The sequence below is a fragment of the Heptranchias perlo genome, chromosome 1 (assembly GCF_035084215.1).
Source record: "Heptranchias perlo isolate sHepPer1 chromosome 1, sHepPer1.hap1, whole genome shotgun sequence".
Lineage (NCBI taxonomy): Eukaryota > Metazoa > Chordata > Chondrichthyes > Hexanchiformes > Hexanchidae > Heptranchias > Heptranchias perlo.
The window spans coordinates 40098637-40121755 of NC_090325.1; the positions used below are offsets into that span (position 1 = coordinate 40098637).

Consider the following 23119-nt stretch of genomic DNA (forward strand, 5'->3'; position numbering starts at 1 on the left):
ATAAGATACAATATACAAATCCCAGTAAACGTGCTTGAAGACATCGACCAAATTTATAACTGTTCAGAAGACACCATTACTGCAAAGAAAGAATAACTTTCATTTATAGAGTACCTTTCAGAACCTCAGGAGTCACAAAGTACTTTACAGCCAATTAAATATTTTTGAATTGTAGTCACTGATATAATGTAGGATACGCAGCAGCCAATTTGCACACAAGGTCCCACAAACAGCAATGAAAAAAGTGCCAGATCATGTATTTTGGATGTTGGTTGAAGGATAAGTGTTGACCAGGACACCAAGAGAAGTCCCCTGCTCCTCTTCGAATAGTATCGTGGGATCTTTTACATCCAACCAAGGAGGCAGATAGGGTCTTCGTTGAATGTCTCATCTGAAAGATGGCACCTCAGATAGTGCAGTACTCCCTCTGTACTACACTGAAGTGCCAGCCTAGATTTTAGAAACATAGAAAATAGGAGCAAGAGTAGGCCATTCAGCCCTTCTCCGCCATTCAAAATGATCATGGCTGATCGTCTAACTCAGTACTCTGTTCCCGCTTTTTCCCCATATCCCTTTAGCATTAAGTTTGAGGCTTATTTAACTAAGGTCTCAAATTAACTCCAATTCGTTTCAATTTTAAACCCTAAAAGCCATGACAGCTACCATTAATGAGTCAGAAGTAATCATTTTCAGTGCAGGCCAATGATAGATAGCTTATTTCATTAAAGGCTGCAGCAGGTCATGAGATTAGAGCTTACTTCTCATTAGATCTTTTATCTAAACAGTCACAGGAAGTCACCCTGTTTTCTTGCTGCACATCATCGGTATGGTATAAAAGCATGAAAAAAAAAAATCAAAGAAGGAGTCAGATAGCAGACTGAGGCTTTTCGGATTACTGTTGAGGCATCATATTATGAGCAGTGCTGACACGGAGTTTCTAAGAGAGGTTGGTTCAGTTCACTTGCAGCCAAGTTTCTTCTTCTGCATAAAGCTAACATGGAGACCGTGAAAACAATACCAACCAACACGAGAGCTGCCACAATCCCCACCGTTATCATTTCCAACAATGAGTGTGTACGATTTGGCCATTGAACTTCATAGGTGTAGCCAAGGTTTTCAGGTGCTGTCAAAAACATTTCTACATTGGTTACAGGAGGCCAAAAGGGAACCATATTGTACCCTCGGTTATGTCCTATGGGAGCATTTTCAAATGGAAAGATAGATAAATCTGCATTACTCCTCTTCAACCACTCATCAAATAGTGCATCAGTAAATGTATGCAACAACACAAAGATAGGGTCATTTGGGGAAAAGTGGGTTTGCCCGCCAGTTCCATTAAGAAATAAATGTGCCAGATTATGCAAACTGCGAACTGCTGGATCATACCTTCCTGAAGGATCACTATAACCTTCCACCGTGTTTCGGAAACTATTGGTTGAATTGGAGTAGAAAGGTGGCGTGTCGTAAGAGGATATGTCTCAACACTGTGCTACATCCTGGGCATCAGGTAGACGCTGCACCATCGGTCTAGCAACATTCCCACCTGGATTCCGCCGAATAGGGCCACCCTCAGTGCCATTGCATATACTTCCTCGGGTATCAGTCTTCCAAACTTTCACATAGATTGCGCTGAAGTCTGTGGATTGGGGCTTGAAACCACAACCTTCTGACTCTGGCAAGAGTGCTATCAAGTGAGCCAAGGCTGACACCCTGTTAGGCTAATTTCACTTATTTTTATAATTTAGGACACTTCCCTTCCACCATTAAATCTACCATGATCCACCTGGGTCAGATTGTTCCATCAAGCAGATCACAATAGATTTCATCAATATTGTTCTTCTGCTTATCCACTACGAGATATAATTAAACATTGTGGAAATGGGTCACTCCCAGGTAAACCCTCGAGACTGAGAAACTCTCTCTCATCCAGCCTGTGTAGAAATGTTAGTCAAATCTCCTAATCTAAACTCAAGTCCAGCTGAGATGGCATAATCCTTAAAGATTGCTGCTCCTGTGTTAATTATTTTTTTTTAAGAAAGTAGAGAAACAGATCCATTTTATTATATATATATATCTCAATTTGCAATAGTTTAACAAAAAATACAGCTTGTGGCAAAAGTACTCAGTTTTGCAGACTACTGAGTCAGTTCTTTGCTTTAAAAGTTGGACAGCCCGAGAAATTCAGCAGTTCCAATTAAAGCAAAACAACAAAGCTTAAGTAGTACAAGATTACTGCCTTAAGGATCAAACTGCTTATGTTAAAACAAACCAGGCTGAGATCACTGTAGTTATACAGCAGAGTGTTGATTCACAGTAATTTAATAAATTTGTTAAAAATAAACAGAAAAGCATTGCAGAAGAAAAGCACAAAAGGAGAAAGAAGTGTCCGAAAAAATTGAAAGCAATGTGAATTCTTAATTTTTTGAAATATTGGGAGAGTTTAAAATGCTTCTGTTCCATTTTTAAGGCAACAGATGCTTCAAATTCATTACATCACAAAGTAAAATAATAATTTTATGATTCAAGACATTGTGAGATTGTCCAATGCCTCTTTAGTGTTCTAAAGTAGATTAAAATAAAAGCTAGAAGCATTTTTATTGGGCCTTTAATCCCTGTGTTAACGTAATACAGAATCATGAATTTGATCTTCGAACCATTCCTCAGTTAATCTGTCTGAAACCATACATTTAATTCAAATTGGGTTCTCAAATCTATACTCACTTCAAACAGCAATACTACAGCAAACGAGGGAAGAATCTCCCACGGTAGTAAATAGCAACTATAATCGGTACAGGCATGTATTTCACTTTACAGCTATAAAAGGATTCAGCCATTTGGATTTCAATGTCATTTTTAAAATAAGTGTACCGCTATTAAAATTGAATACTTCTAAATGTATTAAAATATTTATGAACTTAAACCAAAGCAGAAGTTTGTCGCAGGGAAAGTAGAAAAAGAAAAGCCCATAAGACATGATTAGAGAGCGCTACACTAAATATTGTGTATGACAATAAGAAACCTGTGGTAAACCTTTATTTATATTATAGATCAGTAATCATGCAGTTAGAGTGGGAAACATTTCTTTCTCGTACACTAAAATAATGTGCTAAGTAGCATAACTGATAGATTGGTAATTTTACAGGTCTAATACGAATTTTTTTTTAAAACTGCTGATTCCTTTAAATGCAGTGATTAGAAGTTGATTGGATTGAAGCTTTCCAGATATTCAGTGGACTTCACTGTTAGAAGCATAAGCCCTGATTATAAAATTCAATAGCTTTTTAGCTAAGTAATCAAAAAGGAATATTTAAATCAATTCAAATATGGTGTACTTTAAATGTAGTAAATGTTTAAAAGAAAGTTACATAGCAAGGATAGGACAAGACACTGACTTTGAATGTAGCCCAAAAAAGCAGAACTTCTAAAGGGATTTTTGGGGAATTGGGAGAGGTAGTTGTCAGGGTGGGGGTGGAAATAAAGGATAGCCAGTCTGCGACGCTGCTCCGGATTGCATATTGGGCGATGATAGGATAGTTCTCAGCCGTGGTACCATATGGTTGAATAGACTGCCAATATTTACCATCAAGGCGCAAACATTAAGAATGAACACTTGGGCAAGGTACTAGAGAGCTGCACGTGTCCATGGAATTGCACCCTAGCTCAAGTAAGTGGTCTGGTCAATATGCGACTCCAGTCCCACACTGGTGTGGTTGATTTAACTTTCCTCTGAAGTGGCCTAGCAAGCCACATAGTTGCATCAAACTTGGGCAAGTAGAGATGAGCAATAAGTGCTCACCCAGCCAGCGATGCCCAAACTCTGGGAATGAAGTGAACCAGTTGGGTTTTTATGTCTGTAGGATAGACAGGTAAAAAAGGAGATACTAAGAGGATAGATTTTGAGAATATAGGTAGGATTGCAGTAGGTTTAGTACATCAGCAGAGTGAACTGTCACAATAACCCAGCAACAGGAACTCTAGGCTTGATCTATAAAAGCCCATTGCTATTGCAGTTGTTTGCTCTTAACTGGAAAAACCTGCTCGCTTCAAAACTGTAAAAGTATTATAAACTGTAACAACACTTCACACAAAATTGCAGTTCGTGCAGCTGGATAGCATCTGGAAAAGCCCAAAAAATAAAACACAATTATCTGAATTTCAGTTTCTTAGTACACTGGAAAATAGTTACTATGCCTCAAATTGATTTTTAAAAAAAACCTAAAAGTAATTTTTACGAAGATTGAGAATCTGGGTGTACAGTCAAATCCCATCATAAGGAACATCACCAAGATTGCAAAGAGATTTAAAAAAAACAGGAAGTAGTCGCTATAAGGACATCAAGCTTGGGTTTTACAAACCTACAAAGTACAGGAGAATGGGTAGACTTGTAGGAAGTAAGGAATTCCAGTTTTGTAGTCCTGAGAAAGAATGAAGTCACAACAGATGGCAGCAGGATGAGTCTCAATTTGAAAGCTGGGGCTTTAGGGAGGAGGAAGAGCAAGTACAATAGTGCATTTGGATTTAGAAACATCAGAAATAGGAATAGGCCATATGACCCCTCAAGCCTGCTCCACCATTCAATAAGATCATGGCTGATCTTCGACCTCAACTCCACTTTCCCATCCGATCCCCATATCCCTAGATTTAAAAAAAAATTTGTTCATGGGATGTGGGTGTCGCTGGCAAGGCCAGCATTTATTGCCCCTCCCTTATTGCCCAAAATTCTTTCGATCTCAGTCTTGAATAAACTGAACAACTAAATATCCACAGCACTTTGGGGTAGAGAATTCCAAATATTCACGACCCTGAGTGAAGAAATTTCTCCTCATCTCAGTCCTAAAAGTCCGACCCCTTATCCTGAGACCATGCCCCCTAGTTCTAGGCTCTCCAAAGAGGGGAAACAGCCGCTCAGCATCTACCCTGTCAAGCCCACTTAGAATCTTATATGTTTCAGTGAGATCACCTCACATTCTTCTAAACTCCAGAAAATATAGGCCCATTTTTAGTCAATCTTTCCCCATAGGACAACTCCCATCCCAGAAATCAACCTAGTGAACCTTTGTTGCACCGCCTCTGAGGCAAGTATACCTTTCCTTGGGTAAGGAGACCAAAACTATACACAGTATTCCAGGTGTGGTCTCAAAGCCCTGTACAATTGCAGCAAGACTTCCTAACTCTTGCACTCCAACCCCTTGTAATAAAGGCCAACACACACTGTTCTAATCACATGTTTCCTATGAGCAGTCATAATAGAAAAATTACATTAATAAATTTAAACAAAATGTCAGAATTGCCTGAAATAAAGCTTCAAGCACTCAAAGTTAATTTGTTTGAAAGTCTTTTGGAAAAATTTGCTCAGTTGTGGTGAAATGCAATTTTTTTTAAATTTAAAATTTTATTTAAAATCTTATTTCAGACCTAAGAAAATTTCAGTTACTGAGGGGAAAAAAAAGGCTTTTTTCCCCGAAAAGCATAGAATAATTTCATTGGTTTGTCAACAATCCATGTGATTGCATAAAGCTAACGTCTGCTTTTTCCCCCTCATCATAAAACGTTGGCTTATGGTTTTCCCAATTATAATGGAAACATTTATAAAATGTTCAAAGTGTTATAGGAAGTAAGATTTGTAGACTTACCATATGCAAGATTTTACTCCAGAGACTGGAACACAAAATCTAGGCTGACACTCTAGTACAGTACTGAGAGCGTGCTGCATTGTCTGAGATGCTGTCTTTCGGATGAGACGTTAAACCGAGGCCCGTCTGCCCTCTCAAGTGGACGCAAAAGATCCCACGGCACTATTTCGAAGAAAAGCAAGGGAGTTCTTCCTTGTGTCAGGCCAATATTTATCCCTCAATCAACATCACTACCAGATTATCTGGTCATTATCCCACTGTTGTTTGCGGGAGCTTGCTGTACTCAAATTGGTTGCAGTGTTTCCTACATTACAACAGTGACTACACTTCAAAAAGTACTTCATTGGCTGTGAAGCGCTTTGGGACATCCTGAGGTCATGGAAGGCGCTATATAAATGCAAGTCTTTCTTCCTTTTATACGACATCTATATTCAGTATTAAAGTTTCAGTAAAACAAAGAGTTCCAAAGTTAGAGACTTTATAAATAAATTGGTTCCAACAATAATCCAGAGAAATTTAACCAAAGAAAGTCTTCAGGGTGCGATTGTATAGCATATATACACAACTTATTTCATAACATGCAAGGAACACAAGAATGTACACGTTACTGGAAAAGCTTCAAATTATACACCAGGTCCTAGATGGCTGCCATTTCATCTAGCATACCACTTCTACCTCGTGTCCTTGAGGGTAGATTCTAAACGGCTAATTGTGATTCCAGTGGGAAGCTACACTCAAAGGGTGGATCAGAGATAGGGCTACAACACTGCAGTCCCAATTTTCCAAACGCCACCCCCCCAAGCACTCTAAGCATAGCTCCTCACTGAGGATCGTGGAATTACCCCTTAAAATACTTGACTAAATTCAGAAAATAGCCAGCTTACGAGTGAACAGCAGTATTTTAGTTTTGAGATTCTGTCACGGTTCACAAATCACTCAAACTCTGCTTTTGCCTTTTCATCTCACCAGTGCTTGTCAAATCACTACATGGCAACTCACCGGCAGCCATTATCACAATTATGAGGGTTTTTTAAAAAAGTGTAACCATTTGTTACACCGAGTTATCAATTTCAGCTATGGTGCAGTCATAGGACAAGTAGAGGGAAGGTGCTACTTCACTAGAGGGCAACAATGAAAACAAAATGAGATTGTCACCTAAGTGCTGTCAAGTACCATCCAGCAGCCATTTCCCTAAACACCCTCTTGATTCAAATGGCTAGAGACCAACAGAAAAGGTAAAATATTTAAGGGCAGTGGATCAAAAAAAATTGTTTTTTTAAACTCGAAAACAAAATTTCCTGAAATTATTCATGACCCAAGCTCCAAATCCTTAATACCACTAAAAAGTTGTCAAAATAACCTTTCAACAGGGAACAAAAATATCCAAGGGTAGAACGTTAGCTCTGGAAAGAACAATCCTAGTTTCTGAGTTCGTCTAAGAGGATATTGCAGATTAATAAATGGGCATCTAAATATACACAGCATCTTATCAAAAAGCAATTAGGAATGATATTTAGGAATTAAATTGTTAGATTGAACATTCAAAGAAGTCATAAAAAGACATGCAAGAAATTAAGCCCCAAACCTCTTGGACAATGAATGTTACAATTTGGGAGTATTAAAGATGACAATTTTCCTAATCCTTCTGTTAGAGATCACTGCTTAATAAAGAGATGATGTTTCATTCAAAATTACAACTTGTTCTATACAATTTTGCTGATCTGATTAAAGCGATTAATAATTCTCAGAATTTCAAACAAAACCTAAAGAAGTTGGTCTCTTAAGACTTAAAATTCAAGGCTGCAATTGTTGCTCATGTTTTTTTTAAATCAGATATTTCTTTAATCCAATAAGTTTTGTGATCAGAAATGCCATCTCTGCAATGCACACTAATGTACAAAAAGATGGAATGAGACAAGGCAGCAATTGCAAGGAAATCTAATCTGTTTTCATCAAATAAAATTCAAGATTATTAAAATCAAAGTCTGTCGAATGCGTAAGTAATAAGGTTGCCGATTTGTCTAATCTATAATTTTCCAAAGATGATCATCTGTGCTCAGCTGTTCCAATAATTCAATAACATTTAATGCACTGTAAAAACATGGGATTCTGTGACATGACAAATATAAACTACCCATTGACTACAAATAATGGCAACCACCTGTCCATAAGTTGAAGTGAAAAGCAATGACAGCACTATAAAAAAATTAAACTACATTTTGAATGTCCCATTTTGCAAAAGTACACTACTTTCTCATTTCTCGTGAGTAGGAAATAGGAAGCAAATTTTCCACTTTGAGCTGCACAAGGAAAATAAACATTTTTACAACAGTGGCATTCTTTCTCCAAAGTGTCTCTAGTGGTGAGTTAGGGAACGGCAGACAGAAGTAGATGCCCTGCACCATTGTTGAGTTGGAAATGCTTTTGTTCAAAGCACTGTAATTTTTAAAAAGCTACTAGCTATGTTTAGATTGAACCCCAAATTTGAAATCAGCCATCATTACCACATCATAGCTCCTTCAGAAAAAAAATTCTGTTCACCATACTCATCACATCTTCCAATCATAAATTTTTAAAAAAACAATGAGCACCTCACTGTAAGGAGCACAGCCAGCATGCATTTCATTCTGTCAAAAAGAAAAATTACTTCAAACAAGTATACTGGTCTCAATTGTCCCCTGTATGTTTTTTTAAAAAACAAAAACAAACTTTTTCACAGCATCTTTAGGAACGGAAAAATTTGAGAACCAGCGCTAAAGGAAAAACAGGTTTATGACTTTGCTTTTTGTTGGCAATTATGCTGTCACATAATTAGTAGTAGGTTAGAACAAAAACATACCTCAATGAACAGCCTGAGAGGTTACTCCTATAACATCAAAGTACTATAGGATAGTTAAGTAGCTATCCAAAGATGAAATGCCTTTCACTTCTATAGCGCCATGGAAAAGATGTATTTTCTAGTTAGGAGTGGAGTCATTCAAGTACACAAAGATTACTAAAAAGAATATGAATCGTGACAGAAACTTAGCAGATTAAAAAGCAAATTGAGTTGCATGCGATCTTACTAAAATAAACTGGACTAGGAGCTCTAGGAGAACTTGCATTTATATAATACCTTTCATGACCTCCGGATATCCCATAGTGGTTCACAGTCAATGAACATCAGTGATTGCACTTCAAAAATAATGTAAGGAAACATGGCCACCAATTTACATACGGCAAGGTTCCACATCAGCAATGAGATTACCAGATAATCTGTTTTAGTGATGTTAGTTGAGATAACTATTAGTCAGGATACGAGAAGAACTCTTTCTTCTTTGAACAGTGCCATGGGATCAATGATATCCACCTGAGGGAGTAGAGGGGGCTTTGACAGGGCAGCACTCCCTTAGTACTGCATTGAAGTGCCACTATATATGTACTTAAGGCTCTGGAGCACAGCTTGAATGTATGATCTCTGACACAGTTGCAAGATAACAAATGGTCAAGGAACAAATAAAGTTATAAAACAGAAGTATAAAAGGACTGTTAAAAATGAAGTAAAAGGAACTATTAAAGATGAATTAAACTGCCTGTACAGCAATATACAAAGTGTCCAAAATAAAACAGGGGAACTGGAGGCAATAATCCTTAGCGAGGAACCAGATGTAGTAGGAATAATTGAAATATGGCTACATAAAGAACAGGAATGGCAACTAAACATTGCAGGCTATAACAATCAGAAAGGATAGGGAAGGAAGTGGGGGTGGAGAAGATGTAGTAATTAGAGCTAATATAATGGCAGTAGAAAGAAGGGACATAACTAACTGAAGGATAGAAATAGAATCTATATGGATTGAAATAAAAGATAAAGGATCAATCACACTAATAGGGGTATACCACAGACCATCTAAGTGGAAAGAAGGTGGAGGAAGAAATATATAAACAAATATGCAAAATGAGTAAAGCACATAGAATAATAATCATGGGAAATTTTAACTATCCCCAAATAAATTGGGAAGAGGAGCTCAGTGAAGGGGTACAAGGAATGGAGTTTTTACAATGTGTGCAGGACTCCTTTCTTACCCATTATGTAAAAAGCCCAAAAGAAGCATTGCTGGAAATAGTAATGGGAAATGAACCAGAACACATAAGTGAAGTAAGCATAGGTGAACATCTAGGCAATAACAATCACAACATGATAAGGTTTAAGATAAAGATTCAGAAGGACATAAATAAGACCAAAGTAATAAATTGGAAAAAATTTCAGGGGATGAGAATAGAACTAGGGAAAATAAACCGGAAAAATTTACTGAGAGATAGAACAGCAGTGGGAAACATTTAAAACAGAGATCAATACAGAGTCCAGGAGAAATATATCCCAATAATAAAAAAACAAACTATCCAGTAATGATACACCATAAACGATTAAAGAAATAAGGTCAAAATTGAAATTAAAGAAAAAGGCATACATTAAGTACATAGACAACAAAAGGGAATACGAAAAAGGTAAGAAAGTTAAAAAAAATTAGGAAGGCAAAGAGAAACTATGAAATTAAATTATCAAGGAATGTAAAAGTAAATAGTAAATTATTCTACAGACACATCAATAACAAAAGAAAAATCAGGACATGGATAGGGCCTCTATGGGATACACACGATAAACTCACAGGTAATGATAGCAAAATGGCAGAAATATTAAATAATTACTTTGCCTCAGTATTTACCTGAGACACTAACTTGGTGGGCATGACATTAGAAGAGATCAAAAAAGATAAAGACATTTAAGTTCGAAAGGGGGGAGATAATTGATAAATTAATCACACTTAGAGAAGATAAAACCCCTGGTCTGGATGCATAGTAGACTCATGACTAAGGTCAGAGCATGTGGAATCAAGGAACAAGTAGCAGAATGGATAGCAAGACATTTACAAAACAGCAAACAGAGAGTAGGGGTTAAAGGTAGTTACTCAGACTGGCAAAAGGTGGGAAGTGGTGCTCCATAAGGATTGGTGCTGGGTCTACTGTTGTTCGCCATTTACATAAATGATTTGGACTCAGGAATCAGAAGTACAATTTCAAAATTTACAGACACCACCAAATTGGGGGGGGGTATAGTTAATACCGAGGAGGACTGCGGCAAAATACAGGAAGGCATTAATAAACTTGCAGAATGGGCGTGTAATTGACAAATGAATTTCAATATAGTTAAGTGTGAGGTATTACATTTTGGTAGGAAGAATAAGGGGGCCATGTACTGCTTGGATAATGAGTGTCTAAATGGGGTAGAGGAGCAGAGGGATCTGGGGGTGCAGATACACAAATCACAAAAGAGCAACGGAGGTTAATAAGGCCATAAAAAAAAGCAAACCAAGCACTGGGGTTCATTTCCAGAGGGATAGAATTGAAAAGCAGAGATGTTAAACTTGTATAGGACCTTGGTTACACCACATTTGGAGTACTATGAACAGTTCTGGTCTCCATATTATAAAAAAGGATAAAGAGGCACTGGAGAAGGTGCAAATAAAGATTTATTAGGATGATGCCTAGGGCTGAGAGGTTATATCTATCAGGAAAGTTTGAGCAGGCTGGGGCTCTTTCCTCCAGAAAAAAAAGAGGGATGACCAGATATAGGTCTTTAAGATTATGAAAAGGGTTTAATAGGATAGATGTAGAGAAGATTTTTCCACTTGTGGGGGGAGACCAGAACTAGGGGCTATAAGATAGTCACTAATAAATACAATAGGGAGTTCAGGAGAAACTTCTTTACTCGGAGTGGAACTTGCTACCACAAAGAGTAGTTGAGGCGAATAGCATAGATGCACTTAAAGGGAAGCTAGATAACCACATGGGGGAGAAAGGAATAGAAGGATAAGCTGATAGGATCAGATAAAGTGGGGAGGGAGGCTCATGTGGAGCATGAACACCAGCATGGACCCGTTGGGCTGAATATTCTATGTAATAAGAGTGCCACCACTGACCCAAGGCTCACACCAATGTGGTGTAGAGTTCTATGTTTTTGTTTCCAAAAAGATCTAGGGAGCATTGTCTTAAAATTGAAGATAAACAAATATTCAGAATATTTTGTAACATTTATAAATACACTAAAAATTCAGAATGCTTCTATTGACAAAGGAACCAAGTCAGCATCAACGTCATCATGTCCCACGCTTGATGGACGACCATAACATCTATTGGCGTAGTTTTATCTTGCCTATCTGCAAAAAGTGCAGCTGTTTCATTTGCATCGGACATCTTTATCTTGGGATGTTCTTCCATTAGGTCATTATACTTAGCACTACCCTGGACTGCAGCTGCAGACCTGTCCAAAATAAGCTTGCATCTCCTGGGTGACATCCAGCTACAATCAATTCCCTGATGTCACCATCTCTCACCTCAGCACACCTGGACAGTAGTATGAAGAGTTCATGTAAGCGGGTCAACACTGCATCATCCATCTGTCTCTGCCAGGGAATGGTTTACAACTTTGCATTCACTAGCAGTGGGGTCAGCTTGGATACTGGGTTGCAGCTGCTTCTAGCACACAACTGGCTAGAGAAACACCGATACGACCTAGTCGGTGGCATCTTTTAAATTAAACGTCATCAGCCTTTGTTTCTCTTTCACCACCATGCAGAGAGGTGACAGGAGGTAACGATGCATTTTTTTTTAAGAATCTCAATTATTCTCTTGTCCAAAGACTGCATCAGCAAGTTAAATTGGGGAGGAATGGAGGAAAAAAAACTCCAGAAGCTCACTCTTCAGAGAGGCTCATTTTTTTGCCTCCAGACATCCTGAGCTACTGGCAAATTTTGGACTTCCATTCAACACCTTGCTGAGTTTTACTGCTTTCTTCTGTAGATGGGCCTCACTAATATCTACTGTTGTGTAGACCACACGAAGAATGCCTTCCCCATCTTTTCATTGAACGGGTAACTAGTTTCATAATGACAAATACATCTCTTGCAACAAATTTACTGCATCATACTTCTACTCTAGCTTGATCCCACTTCCAATCTAGTACAGTGGCTTCTTACACCACACTCAACTGCAACCTTCACCCTTCTTGTGACTCTTAAATGCCTCTAGCTTTGTCTCAAACACATGAAGGGAATGGAAAATGAAGTTTGTGCCAGCAACATCCTGTTGCTCAGGAACTATTTGCTACACCCAAAGATCTTCAGTTAAGATTACAAGATAGTTATGGATGAGAGAGACCAACGACCCCATTTAAGTTAATCCATCCAGAACGATCCTAAGGTCCCCGCATTGTTTCTTAAATGATTCCTGGGTTTTTACTTCTACTCCTCTAAATGGAAAATTCCATATATTGATCACTATTTGGTTTAAGAATAATTTCTCAACGTCGGTCCTAAATTTACCGTTTACTAGTTTGAACCCTAGCCCATTGTCCTACTCATGCAATTTAAAAATGGGAGTTTTGGCCCCTTGGGGCACAGTGAATTACAGTTCTACAAGGATGACCTTTTATACTTTAAAAAAATTATTTCCCATATGTGAGTAACATTGGCAAGGCCACACTTAATATCAATCCCTAGTTTTCTGAGCAGGTGGTGATGGACCTTGCCTTTAAACTTCTAAAATTAAAGAAAACCATTTATGAATGGGCAAGCAATTTGAATAGATTAACTATAGCTGACTGTTTAAAAATACAAATATACATTAGTTCTCTAATATGACAGCATAGTGGTTATGCTACTGGACTAATAATCCAGAAAAGTTGAATTCCCACCATGGCAGTTTAAGAATTTTAATTCAGTTTTTTAAAAATCTGGTACCAGTAAAAATGACCATGAAATTGTAAAAACCCAATTTAGAGAAGGAAACCTGCCATCCTTATCCAGTCTGGCCTATATGGACTCAAGTTCAAACAGCAACATGGTTGACTCTTAACTGCCCTCTGAAGGGGCTTAGCAAGCCACTAGTTAGAGACAATAAATGCTAACCTTTCCCACAACACCCACATCATGATAATTAATTTAAAAAGATAGAAAGTGAGAAATTTTAAGCTAGTCAGAATAGTTGTTCCTCAAGATGAGGGATGGAAGTGCTGTGTGAAGTGGATAGATAGATATAAATTGACAAGAAGGATGAAAAAGCTTTAAGATGCAGCACAGCTTCACAGCAGAATTTGATGTTTCTTGTAAAAAAAGGATTAACAGCCTACAACGTTGAGTGTAACAGTGGCACTAGTCTCTTCAGAAAAATTGTAAAGCCACCTATGTAGGCATATCCTACAGCATTATGTATCCAGATAATATCATCTACCCAAGGCTTCTACTGTACGATTTAGATAAAAATTTAATTTAGTAGAGCTATTCCACAAAGCACAGCAACATCTGATCTCATGATTGTGAGAAAGCTACAAAAACATCCAGAACTTTTTGTACCCTGGATTTCATCTAATCCATTTGGCGATCTAAATTATGTAATTTTGGATCGAATACAGGTCTAATTTTAAATTTATGCTAACCTATCAGTTTGAGTTTTTTGGAACATTAGTATAGATCAGATTTTTTAATGAAATATAATTTATATGTATTATATATAAATTTATATTCACTACTGGATCTCCCATGGTGTTGCTCACAGCAAGTCAGAAGTTATGCTTTTGGAAGTGGGAGAGGTTCATGCTTTGTTTTGATGTTATAGACAAACAAAATAATGCTGGCTAATACCTAAATTCAATTCCCTGGGGAATTTCATGCACAGTAATTTTCCATTGGAGGGACTGGGATTTACAAAAGTCCTGGCAGCCTCTGTTAATAGTCAGTCTTGTTGCAAGCTTTAGGCTGGGAGCTGTAGCATGCTATCCTGTTTAGTCTCTTCAACTGAAGTTATATTTCAGGGAACCTGCACGAATTCAAGGAGCAGGATTCTTGTATTAGGCACAAATCTTAGATAGAAACACTGCTATAAGCATTTCAAACAAAAAATGCTATTGAACATGGGATGTTAATCATTTTCTTTTGTAATTTTATATGTCTCTTACATTACACACTATCTCCCCTAAGTACTCAGCTTAAGAGAGAAATTGAGATGGCAGCTGAAAGGATGTTCAAAAAATATTTGAAGCAACGATTAGTTTTTCTCTTTTATTGGTAGATTTTCCCACTGTTCATACCAGATGTTTTTATATTTCCTTGTAGTTCATTGGAAATTTTTCAGCTTTTCTTATTTGACTACTCAATGCATTCACTCACTACCTCTTCAGTTGCCTTGTTATTAGGCATGTGAAATTTGAGCTAATCAACTGCGCGTGCACGCACACACGTAGAAGTATAATGTGAGTGATAATTCGTTGGTGGATCTTTCCAAGTATTGGTACTGAAATGTGCCATCAGATATGCCTCACAATCAAATTTGAACTAGGACTTGTTCAAACTTTGATCCACTGGATTTTGTATAGAGCTGTTCATTGACTGCAACAACTGCCGTTATCAGTGGAATGACTTCTCCCTGGAAGGGGACACTAACATGTACAAGCAAGATACACCCTGTACGTTACTAGGGCTACCTTTTTAGTATACGTTGATTGTTACGGACAGACGGCAAACATGTAACGACTGAAAATACTCTGCCACACACAATTAAAATAGGATTTTCTGATCACAAGATTTAAAATGTTTACATTACAATGATTTTTTTAAGCTGCATCTTACATGGAATACACGAATGTCACATGAAAAAGTATTATTGGAAACCATTAGTCACTCACTTCAATTCACCAACATGCCTAAGCACCTCTTGCTGGTATCTCACAATATTGTCAAGTTCACCTTGAGGGAGCTAAAATAGAAAACAGAATATAAGTTTACTCTAAACTTTTAACAGGACAGCAATGTCACATACAAGCCAGCCTTAAAAAGACTGTTCCTCCCATATTTTGGATTAATTAGTACACACTGAGAATATCTAAAAAGCAGTCAGTTTCACTTTTTTTTTTCTCATTCATGAGATGTGGGTGTCACTGGCAAGACCAGAATTTATTGCCCATCCCAAATTGCCCTTGAGAAGGTGGTGGTGAGCCACCTTCTTGAACAGTGTGGTGAAGGTACTCCCATAGTGCTGTTAGGTAGGGAGTTCCAGGATTTTGACCCAGCGACGGCGATATATTTCCAAATCAGGATGGTGTGCGACTTGGAGAAGAACGTGCAGGTGGTGTTGTTCCCATGCGCCTGTTGCCTTTGTCCTTCTAGGTGGTAGAGGTCATGGGTTTGGGAGGTGCTGAAGCAGCCTGGCATGTGTAAATTATAAAGTACATTAAAAAGCCAGTTGCATATCTAAAGAAATTTGTTTGCGTTTGAACACACTTCATGTCAACTTTTCCATTATAAATTCCTGTCTGCATTTATAAATCAAGCTACTTATTACATTTTTCACACTAATTACACCTTCCCACCAGTGGAGGCGCTGCAGCATCACTGGCGAAAGACTAATTACGATGTGGCAGGTTTACATAGGCAGTTCCCATTATAAAAATGTAAACACAGGAGTTTATAATGGTAATGAAAAAATAAGCACAGAATGTATGATTTCAAAATCGGGACCAAATTACATCCCTGCATCACGGTCCAGTTAGCCCATACCCTCTAACCCTAATTCATCTGAAGCCTGTGTCTTGACTCCCCATCCCCCTCCCCCACTTTTCCCCTGTGTGCAATGCTATATGTAGGGAATGTGCAACTAGATTATTTTAAATGTTATTGATACAGCATTAAAATAACCAATGTTTGGATACTTTTCATAGACAATTAAATCTAGATAAACCCACAATTTCACGATTTAAATGTTAAAACCGCAGGCACATTGGATGTGAGCCGACTGATAATAGCTCAATAAAATATTCATATTAACATAATGCAAGCACCTAGTTTCATGGGACTACTTCTTGCTCATTTTGCATAAACTTCCAAAAGGTCTTCTCAAATTTCCTTTAATCAATGTTGTAAAAATGTTGCAGCATTTGCACATCTATGAAAAGCATGATCTGAAAGCCTGATGCACTTTCACTTCTAAAACCAGAACTTGAATCTTACCTCGACTGTTGGAATATGTCTCCTTTTACCTTTGGTTGCAAGTGAAAGCTTGAGACAGCCTCAATCTAGCTCCAAATAGGCGCTGATTCACACCACACAAAAAAACAGCCTATAATTTAGTATAAATTGGAAACCTCAGAGTGGTTACAAGGATATCTGGTCTGCAAATGGAAATGTCTCGCTGATGAAGTAGGAGGTTAAGCCATATTGATGGATGAGAGCAACAAAAACTTCACTCAGCACCCAGTGCCTGCTAGGTTCAACCTGAGGCTGCTCAGTGCTGATACAGGACAGCAGAAGGGAGAAGTGAGCACAAAATTCAACTAACAAAAGCAAAGAAAAAGTTGGACCATAATTTAAATCCCTTTAACAGTTATTTTTATTTTCTAATTAAATTAAAATCTGCTTATTTTCTGACTCAAACATTACATTGAACTTCTGGAAAACTAGACAAAAATTAGTATTTAAGGGACGGCAGAGAAAATGATTCGCAACTACTTTTTTTGTAATTGAGTTCAGGTTCAGTGATTTCAATTCTGTCGAATAGAATAGAACATGCAGTGTCAAGGCTATAGACCAGACATCACAGATTAGCTGCATAGTGAAGATTCTTGTACTTTTGTACCAAAAGTGTCTCAATCCCAATTTCAGAAAAGTAACACTACCCCACTATATTAGTAGGAATTTTACCATTTTCCAAAGTAGCTATTTTCAAAGGCTGCCAACTCAATATTAACTTGTAGAAACAGTAGGCAGTTTGTTCTGCATAATGATACCTGCAAGAACAGAGTTGAAACTGATGAGAGGCACAAGAGGAACATCTTCACAAGAGTGCTACCAAAAAGCCACTGCTGATAGCTTACCAATCAGCCCTTGATCTAGCTTATACCTAAAAACCTAGGGACAAGAAAATTGAAGCACTGCTTTTAGATTGACAAACTAACTCAAGGAGCCACATATTGAAGTACTCACCTGTCCTGTTTGTGGTGCAGTATTAATTCCCTTCTTCGACATTTCCTCGGTCACTAGGGAGACATACCTTCTTTGCTCATCCAGAATCATGTTGAGTTGTCTGTTCAACTGTTTGATTTCAAGGTGGATGCGGTTCTGACCTTCAAAGATCTGTCTCAACTCTCGCTCATTCACAGTTTCAAACATATCAGCTATAGAAATGTAAAGTAAACTCTGTTGGGCTTCTGGTCACTTTGATTTACTGAATATTTGCCAGTTGCAGAACTATTTACACTCACTACAAAACACATCAGAGAGATTACTGGGGTAATTTTCTTACATGATGCTCTCGATGGGAAATCTCGCCCTTCAAGAGTGTATAATCGGAAATTTGGGCACATACTGATAACATGATTATCCAACCATTTTTTAAAAAATGATCAGAAAATCACGGAAAGCCCAAATTTCTGATAAATGCTCTTGGCCAAAGAGGTTCCCTGCCAGAAACACAAAATTAACTCTCAGAACTTAAAAACAAGGCTTTCAATAGGTATTTAAGTTATAAGGTTTTAAAAAAAAAAAAGGTTGTCCTTTAGAGATAAAAACATTTCTATATAAACCTTACGTTACCTACCTAATGGTCTCTCTCATTATTGAGAGTTCTATATCTACAAATGGGAGTCTATTGTCAATTATCCAAGAATTAGATTCCTTTTAAGAAATTTCCCTTTAGTGGGCTCCTCCAACGGCAGTGAATTTATTCAGTGAGAAACAGAGCCACAAAGAGCAAGTAATTTCCAGATTCAGTGAGAAACAGAGCCACAAAGAGCAAGCAATTTCCAGATTCATTCCCTCGTCTGTGCAGTATTAGTCGATTTCAGCTAGCACTGTAATAGGGAGGCATTACAATTAGTGTTGTGTTGGGGCAGAGTTAAAGAGGGGTATAAAAATGTTCCAAGTTCCTGATCATGATTCAGTGGCCCCTGTCCAAAGTGTGCTTGCGTGGACAGGATCAGGCGCAGGTCTGATGCCACCCTTTGGTGAAAGGCCCTGTCAATTCTCACTGATAATACATCACTAAGTAATCCTCAGTGCTTATCCTCATGATAGCACAATTAATACGATCATAGATGTTAAATAACTTTAGAAGTGTTGTACTGCAGTACTATAGAGATTGACTTGGCTTGGATAATTATCAATATAATTTGGAGTGTGGGACGGTCCAAAGGTAAATAATTTAAGCATTTTATAAATTCTAGATATGAAATGATAAATCCAAATCCAATCTTCTGATACGTACATGTTGGGTGGGGACAAAATCAGAAGATCTTTCCAACTAATATAAATTACACATCTGAAATTTCCATTAAATAAATAATCTTGCACATTGTGGGATTTAGCTATTCTACATGATACCACAGCACTAGTTGAGACTGAAAACAGATTCCCCCCCCCCCCCCCCCACTTGTTAGAGGGAAGAGAGAAATTTACATTAAAACTTCAAAGATTTCCTGGACACAACTATAAATTGCAAGAAAGGGAACAAAACCTCAATAGTTTTTTATATAATATGCAACCAAACAATAATGGTTTAAAAAAATATATTTTTCCTAACCTGGCTCTCCCTGCACACCAGGGTGATCTTTTTGGAACTCTTCTTTCTTTTTATCAAGAGCTTGTTGGAAATTTTCATACTCCTCTCGATATTTCTCTTTCTCTTCTTGGGGAATCTCTGAATCAGCAGGCTCCTATACCAGATACCAAAAGTTAATCATATTCAAACCAAAATATAAAAATGTAAAAACATCAATATGGGCACAACTGCAATTTAGGAGCAAGAATTTAAAAACCAAGCAAGCCCAGTTACATATTAGAGCAAACTGCATCTCAAACACCTGTAGGAAGGAATAATAGTTCTATAGTTCTGGAAAAACTAGTGTAAAGTATAGCAATGCTAGTTAGAAAAAGATTTTAAATTCAATTATGGGACGATAGCTAAACACACCATGTGGTATCGTACCAAACCACACATGCCACGAAGGACCCCAGTTCAATCGATGATTACGTTGAGTCAGCTGATCTCAACCAAGGCAGCATGAAGTGGTACACTGGGCTTGGACAAGGAAAGTTAGGTGGGTTCACATGGGTGAGGGGCTGTAAGGTGGCTAGTATCTGTGGAACCAGCTGCTAGAGCAAGCTACTATCTTTGGGGGAGGAGGTATGGGAGAGATAGTGTTAACTCAACATGTGGCATTTATTCTAGAGCGAGTAATTCATTAAGCCATCACAATCTCTTACAATTCAACCTTTAAAGCTAAAATGCTAATATTCATAAGACGCTGCATTAGCTTATAGACCAGACCAGTTGCCACACTATAGTTATTTTATAAACAAATATCTCCCTCCCATTGGCACAAAACTGGAGGAAATACAGTAACACAAGGACCGATGACAGGCCTTTGTTCCAACAGATTGATCTTAGCACTTTGCTTCACAAGCTGCTAATGAATACCGTTGTAACGATTATAAAAATAACCTGATTAAATTCAAAACTGCTTTAATGAACAATGGGATAAACACATACGGCTATTGTTTATAGAGTCATAGAGTCAGAGTTATACAGCACGGATAGAGGCCCTTCGGCCCATCGTGTCCGCGCTGGCCATCAAGCCCTGTCTACTCTAATCCCATATTCCAGCATTTGGTCCGTAGCTTTGTATGCTATGGCATTTCAAGTGCTCATCCAAATGCTTCTTGAATGTTGTGAGGGTTCCTGCCTCCACAACCCTTTCAGGCAGTGAGTTCCAGACTCCAACCACCCTCTGGGTGAAAAAGTTCTTTCTCAAATCCCCTCTAAACCTCCCGCCTTTTACCTTGAATCTATGTCCCCTTGTTATAGAACCCTCAATGAAGGGAAAAAGCTCCTTAGTATCCATCCTATCTGTGCCCCTCATAATTTTGTACACCTCAATCATGTCCCCCCTCAGCCTCCTCTGCTCCAAGGAAAACAAACCCAATCTTCCCAGTCTCTCTTCATAGCTGAAGCGCTCCAGCCCTGGTAACATCCTGGTGAATCTCCTCTGCACCCTCTCCAAAGCGATCACATCCTTCCTGTAGTGTGGCGACCAGAACTGCACACAGTACTCCAGCTGTGGCCTAACCAGTGTTTTATACAGCTCCATCATAACCTCCTTGCTCTTATATTCTATGCCTCGGCTAATAAAGGCAAGTATACCATATGCCTTCTTTACCACCTTATCTACCTGTTCCGCCGCCTTCAGGGATCTGTGAACTTGCACACCAAGATCCCTCTGACCCTCTGTCTTGCCTAGGGTCCTCCCATTCATTGTGTATTCCCTTTCCTTGTTAGTCCCTCCAAAGTGCATCACCTCGCACTTTTCCGGGTTAAATTCCATTTGCCACTGTTCCGCCCATCTGACCAACCCATCTATATCGTCCTGCAGACTGAGGCTATCCTCCTCGCTATTTACCACCCTACCAATCTTTGTATCATCAGCGAACTTACTGATCATACCTTTTACATTCATATCCAAGTCATTAATGTAGACCACAAACAGCAAGGGACCCAGCACCGATCCTTGTGGTACCCCACTGGCCACAGGCTTCCAGTCACAAAAACAACCTTCGACCATCACCCTCTGCCTTCTGCCACTAAGCCAGTTTTGTATCCAAAGTGCCAAGGCACCCTGGATTCCATGGGCTCGTACCTTCTTGACCAGTCTCCTGTGGGGGACTTTATCGAAGGCCTTACTGAAATCCATGTATACCACATCCACTGCGTTACCCTCATCCACACGCCTAGTCACCCCCTCAAAAAATTCAATCAAATTAGTTTCAACTCCAAAATTTAAAAAAGCATTGTGAATGAAAACCATTTCTGTTTTGCTAAGGTCTACATATTGGATTGGAAATGGCATAGCATAAAAAAAGTTATAGAAAAATATGATATGCAAAAGGATTAATTATTAGATAGGAAAATCCAGTCACTATACACTGAATACAAAATGTTCCACAGTGGTATGTCGTTCTATGGTTCTGTCCAAACTATATTACAAAACTCTAGGATGAAGAATTGATATGCACCGTAGCTGGATGGAGCTATACCACTAAATTTGAAAGACAATAAAGAATTAACTATTCTTCCAGTTTTACTTGACATACATTTGGATTCAGTCATTGTATATTTTGTTCACGTGGTATTTTCAGGAGTCTACATTAATACATTAGGTTTGTTGGCATGGACTACATACTTGGACAGCCATGAATGTTTTGAGGGTCATGTTATTTTGTTGGTAGCAAATCTGTAATCTTTTAATCGATGCTTTTGGCACAAAACTTGCAAAATTTTATGAGACTATACAAATGCTTAGTCAGACATCGCGCAAAAGGTAGTGCAGCTTTAAATAACCCTTTAATTACAAGTTTCAGTTCTGGCGCTAATCACTGTATTAGAGAAACCATTGTTTTTCAGATTCCACTTTGCAGTATTTCTTGAGAATTGTCAAGATTTACAATATAATCCAAACAGTATTGAAACTGAATAAATGCAACCCCAATTTTGTTCCAGGGATGGGCTAGGTTTATCTCCATAGACTACTTCTTACTTAGAGATTGCTACCTCCATTTTAATGCTCTGCAATACATTATAGCATATAACTTTAGCAATACAGACAATTGATAATTCACAAATGTGGAAAAAATAGCAAATCGTTCCCCCCTGTACTGACATTATTCACACTGGTGAGTTCAAAAATATTCCAGTTCAGAAACCTCTTTCGAAAAACCACACACATGTATCTAGTCACGTACTGCTCAGTAGACAATAATCAATTTAAAACTTCTGCTCTTTGGCACTTATGAACCCAAGACCTTAGAAGTCATTGTTACAACCGTGCAACACAAATGCAGTACTAAAGAACTGCTGGAGTATAAGACAGACTTTACTACTTTATTTCTCTATGCAACAATATTGGTTTAGATTACGCAGCCAATTGTGTCAAGTGTTCTTTACCTGGTCAAAATCCACATACAGAAAACAATAGATGATAATGCTGTGAACACATTTGGTAAAATAGTCACATTTTCTGATTTCTGCATATTCCTCCCAACATGACATCAAAAGATGGCACACAAGGGTAAAGCAAAACAATATGTATCATGACTTCAAATACCACATTGAGCAAATACCAATTCTGGATATGGGTAATCCAACTTGAAGAATCAAGTACTGTCCTGAAATCATAATGACTATTTGTACTAGTGATGGGGAAGGTAGTCTTGATGAAAACACATCCTTGAACTTAGAAGGAATATTTGCCATTAACAGCAATTGACTGCTTTTGCTGCTAATATTTGTGGTCATCTGTAATTTTAAATCATAAAGGTCAGTGTATCATAATTCATACTCCATAAATGTGCAACTGGCACACAGTAGGGTCTTGGGACAATTAATTTAATACTAGAGCACATTGCAAA

General features: G+C 38.1%; 1 protein-coding gene and 1 pseudogene across 1 annotated transcript in view; both read right to left on the reverse strand.

The window, feature by feature from the left end:
- lman1 (lectin, mannose-binding, 1) overlaps positions 1–23119 on the reverse strand; it is a 47105-nt gene that overhangs the window by 6321 nt on the left and 17665 nt on the right. The window contains exons 8-10 of the mRNA XM_067984118.1: positions 19239–19371; positions 17645–17835; positions 15352–15422 (exon numbers count right to left, since the gene is read on the reverse strand). Of these exons, the coding sequence (XP_067840219.1) occupies positions 15352–15422; positions 17645–17835; positions 19239–19371 (395 nt within the window). The remainder of the gene's footprint in view (positions 1–15351; positions 15423–17644; positions 17836–19238; positions 19372–23119) is intronic.
- LOC137307758 (5,6-dihydroxyindole-2-carboxylic acid oxidase-like) lies at positions 5–12070 on the reverse strand (annotated as a pseudogene).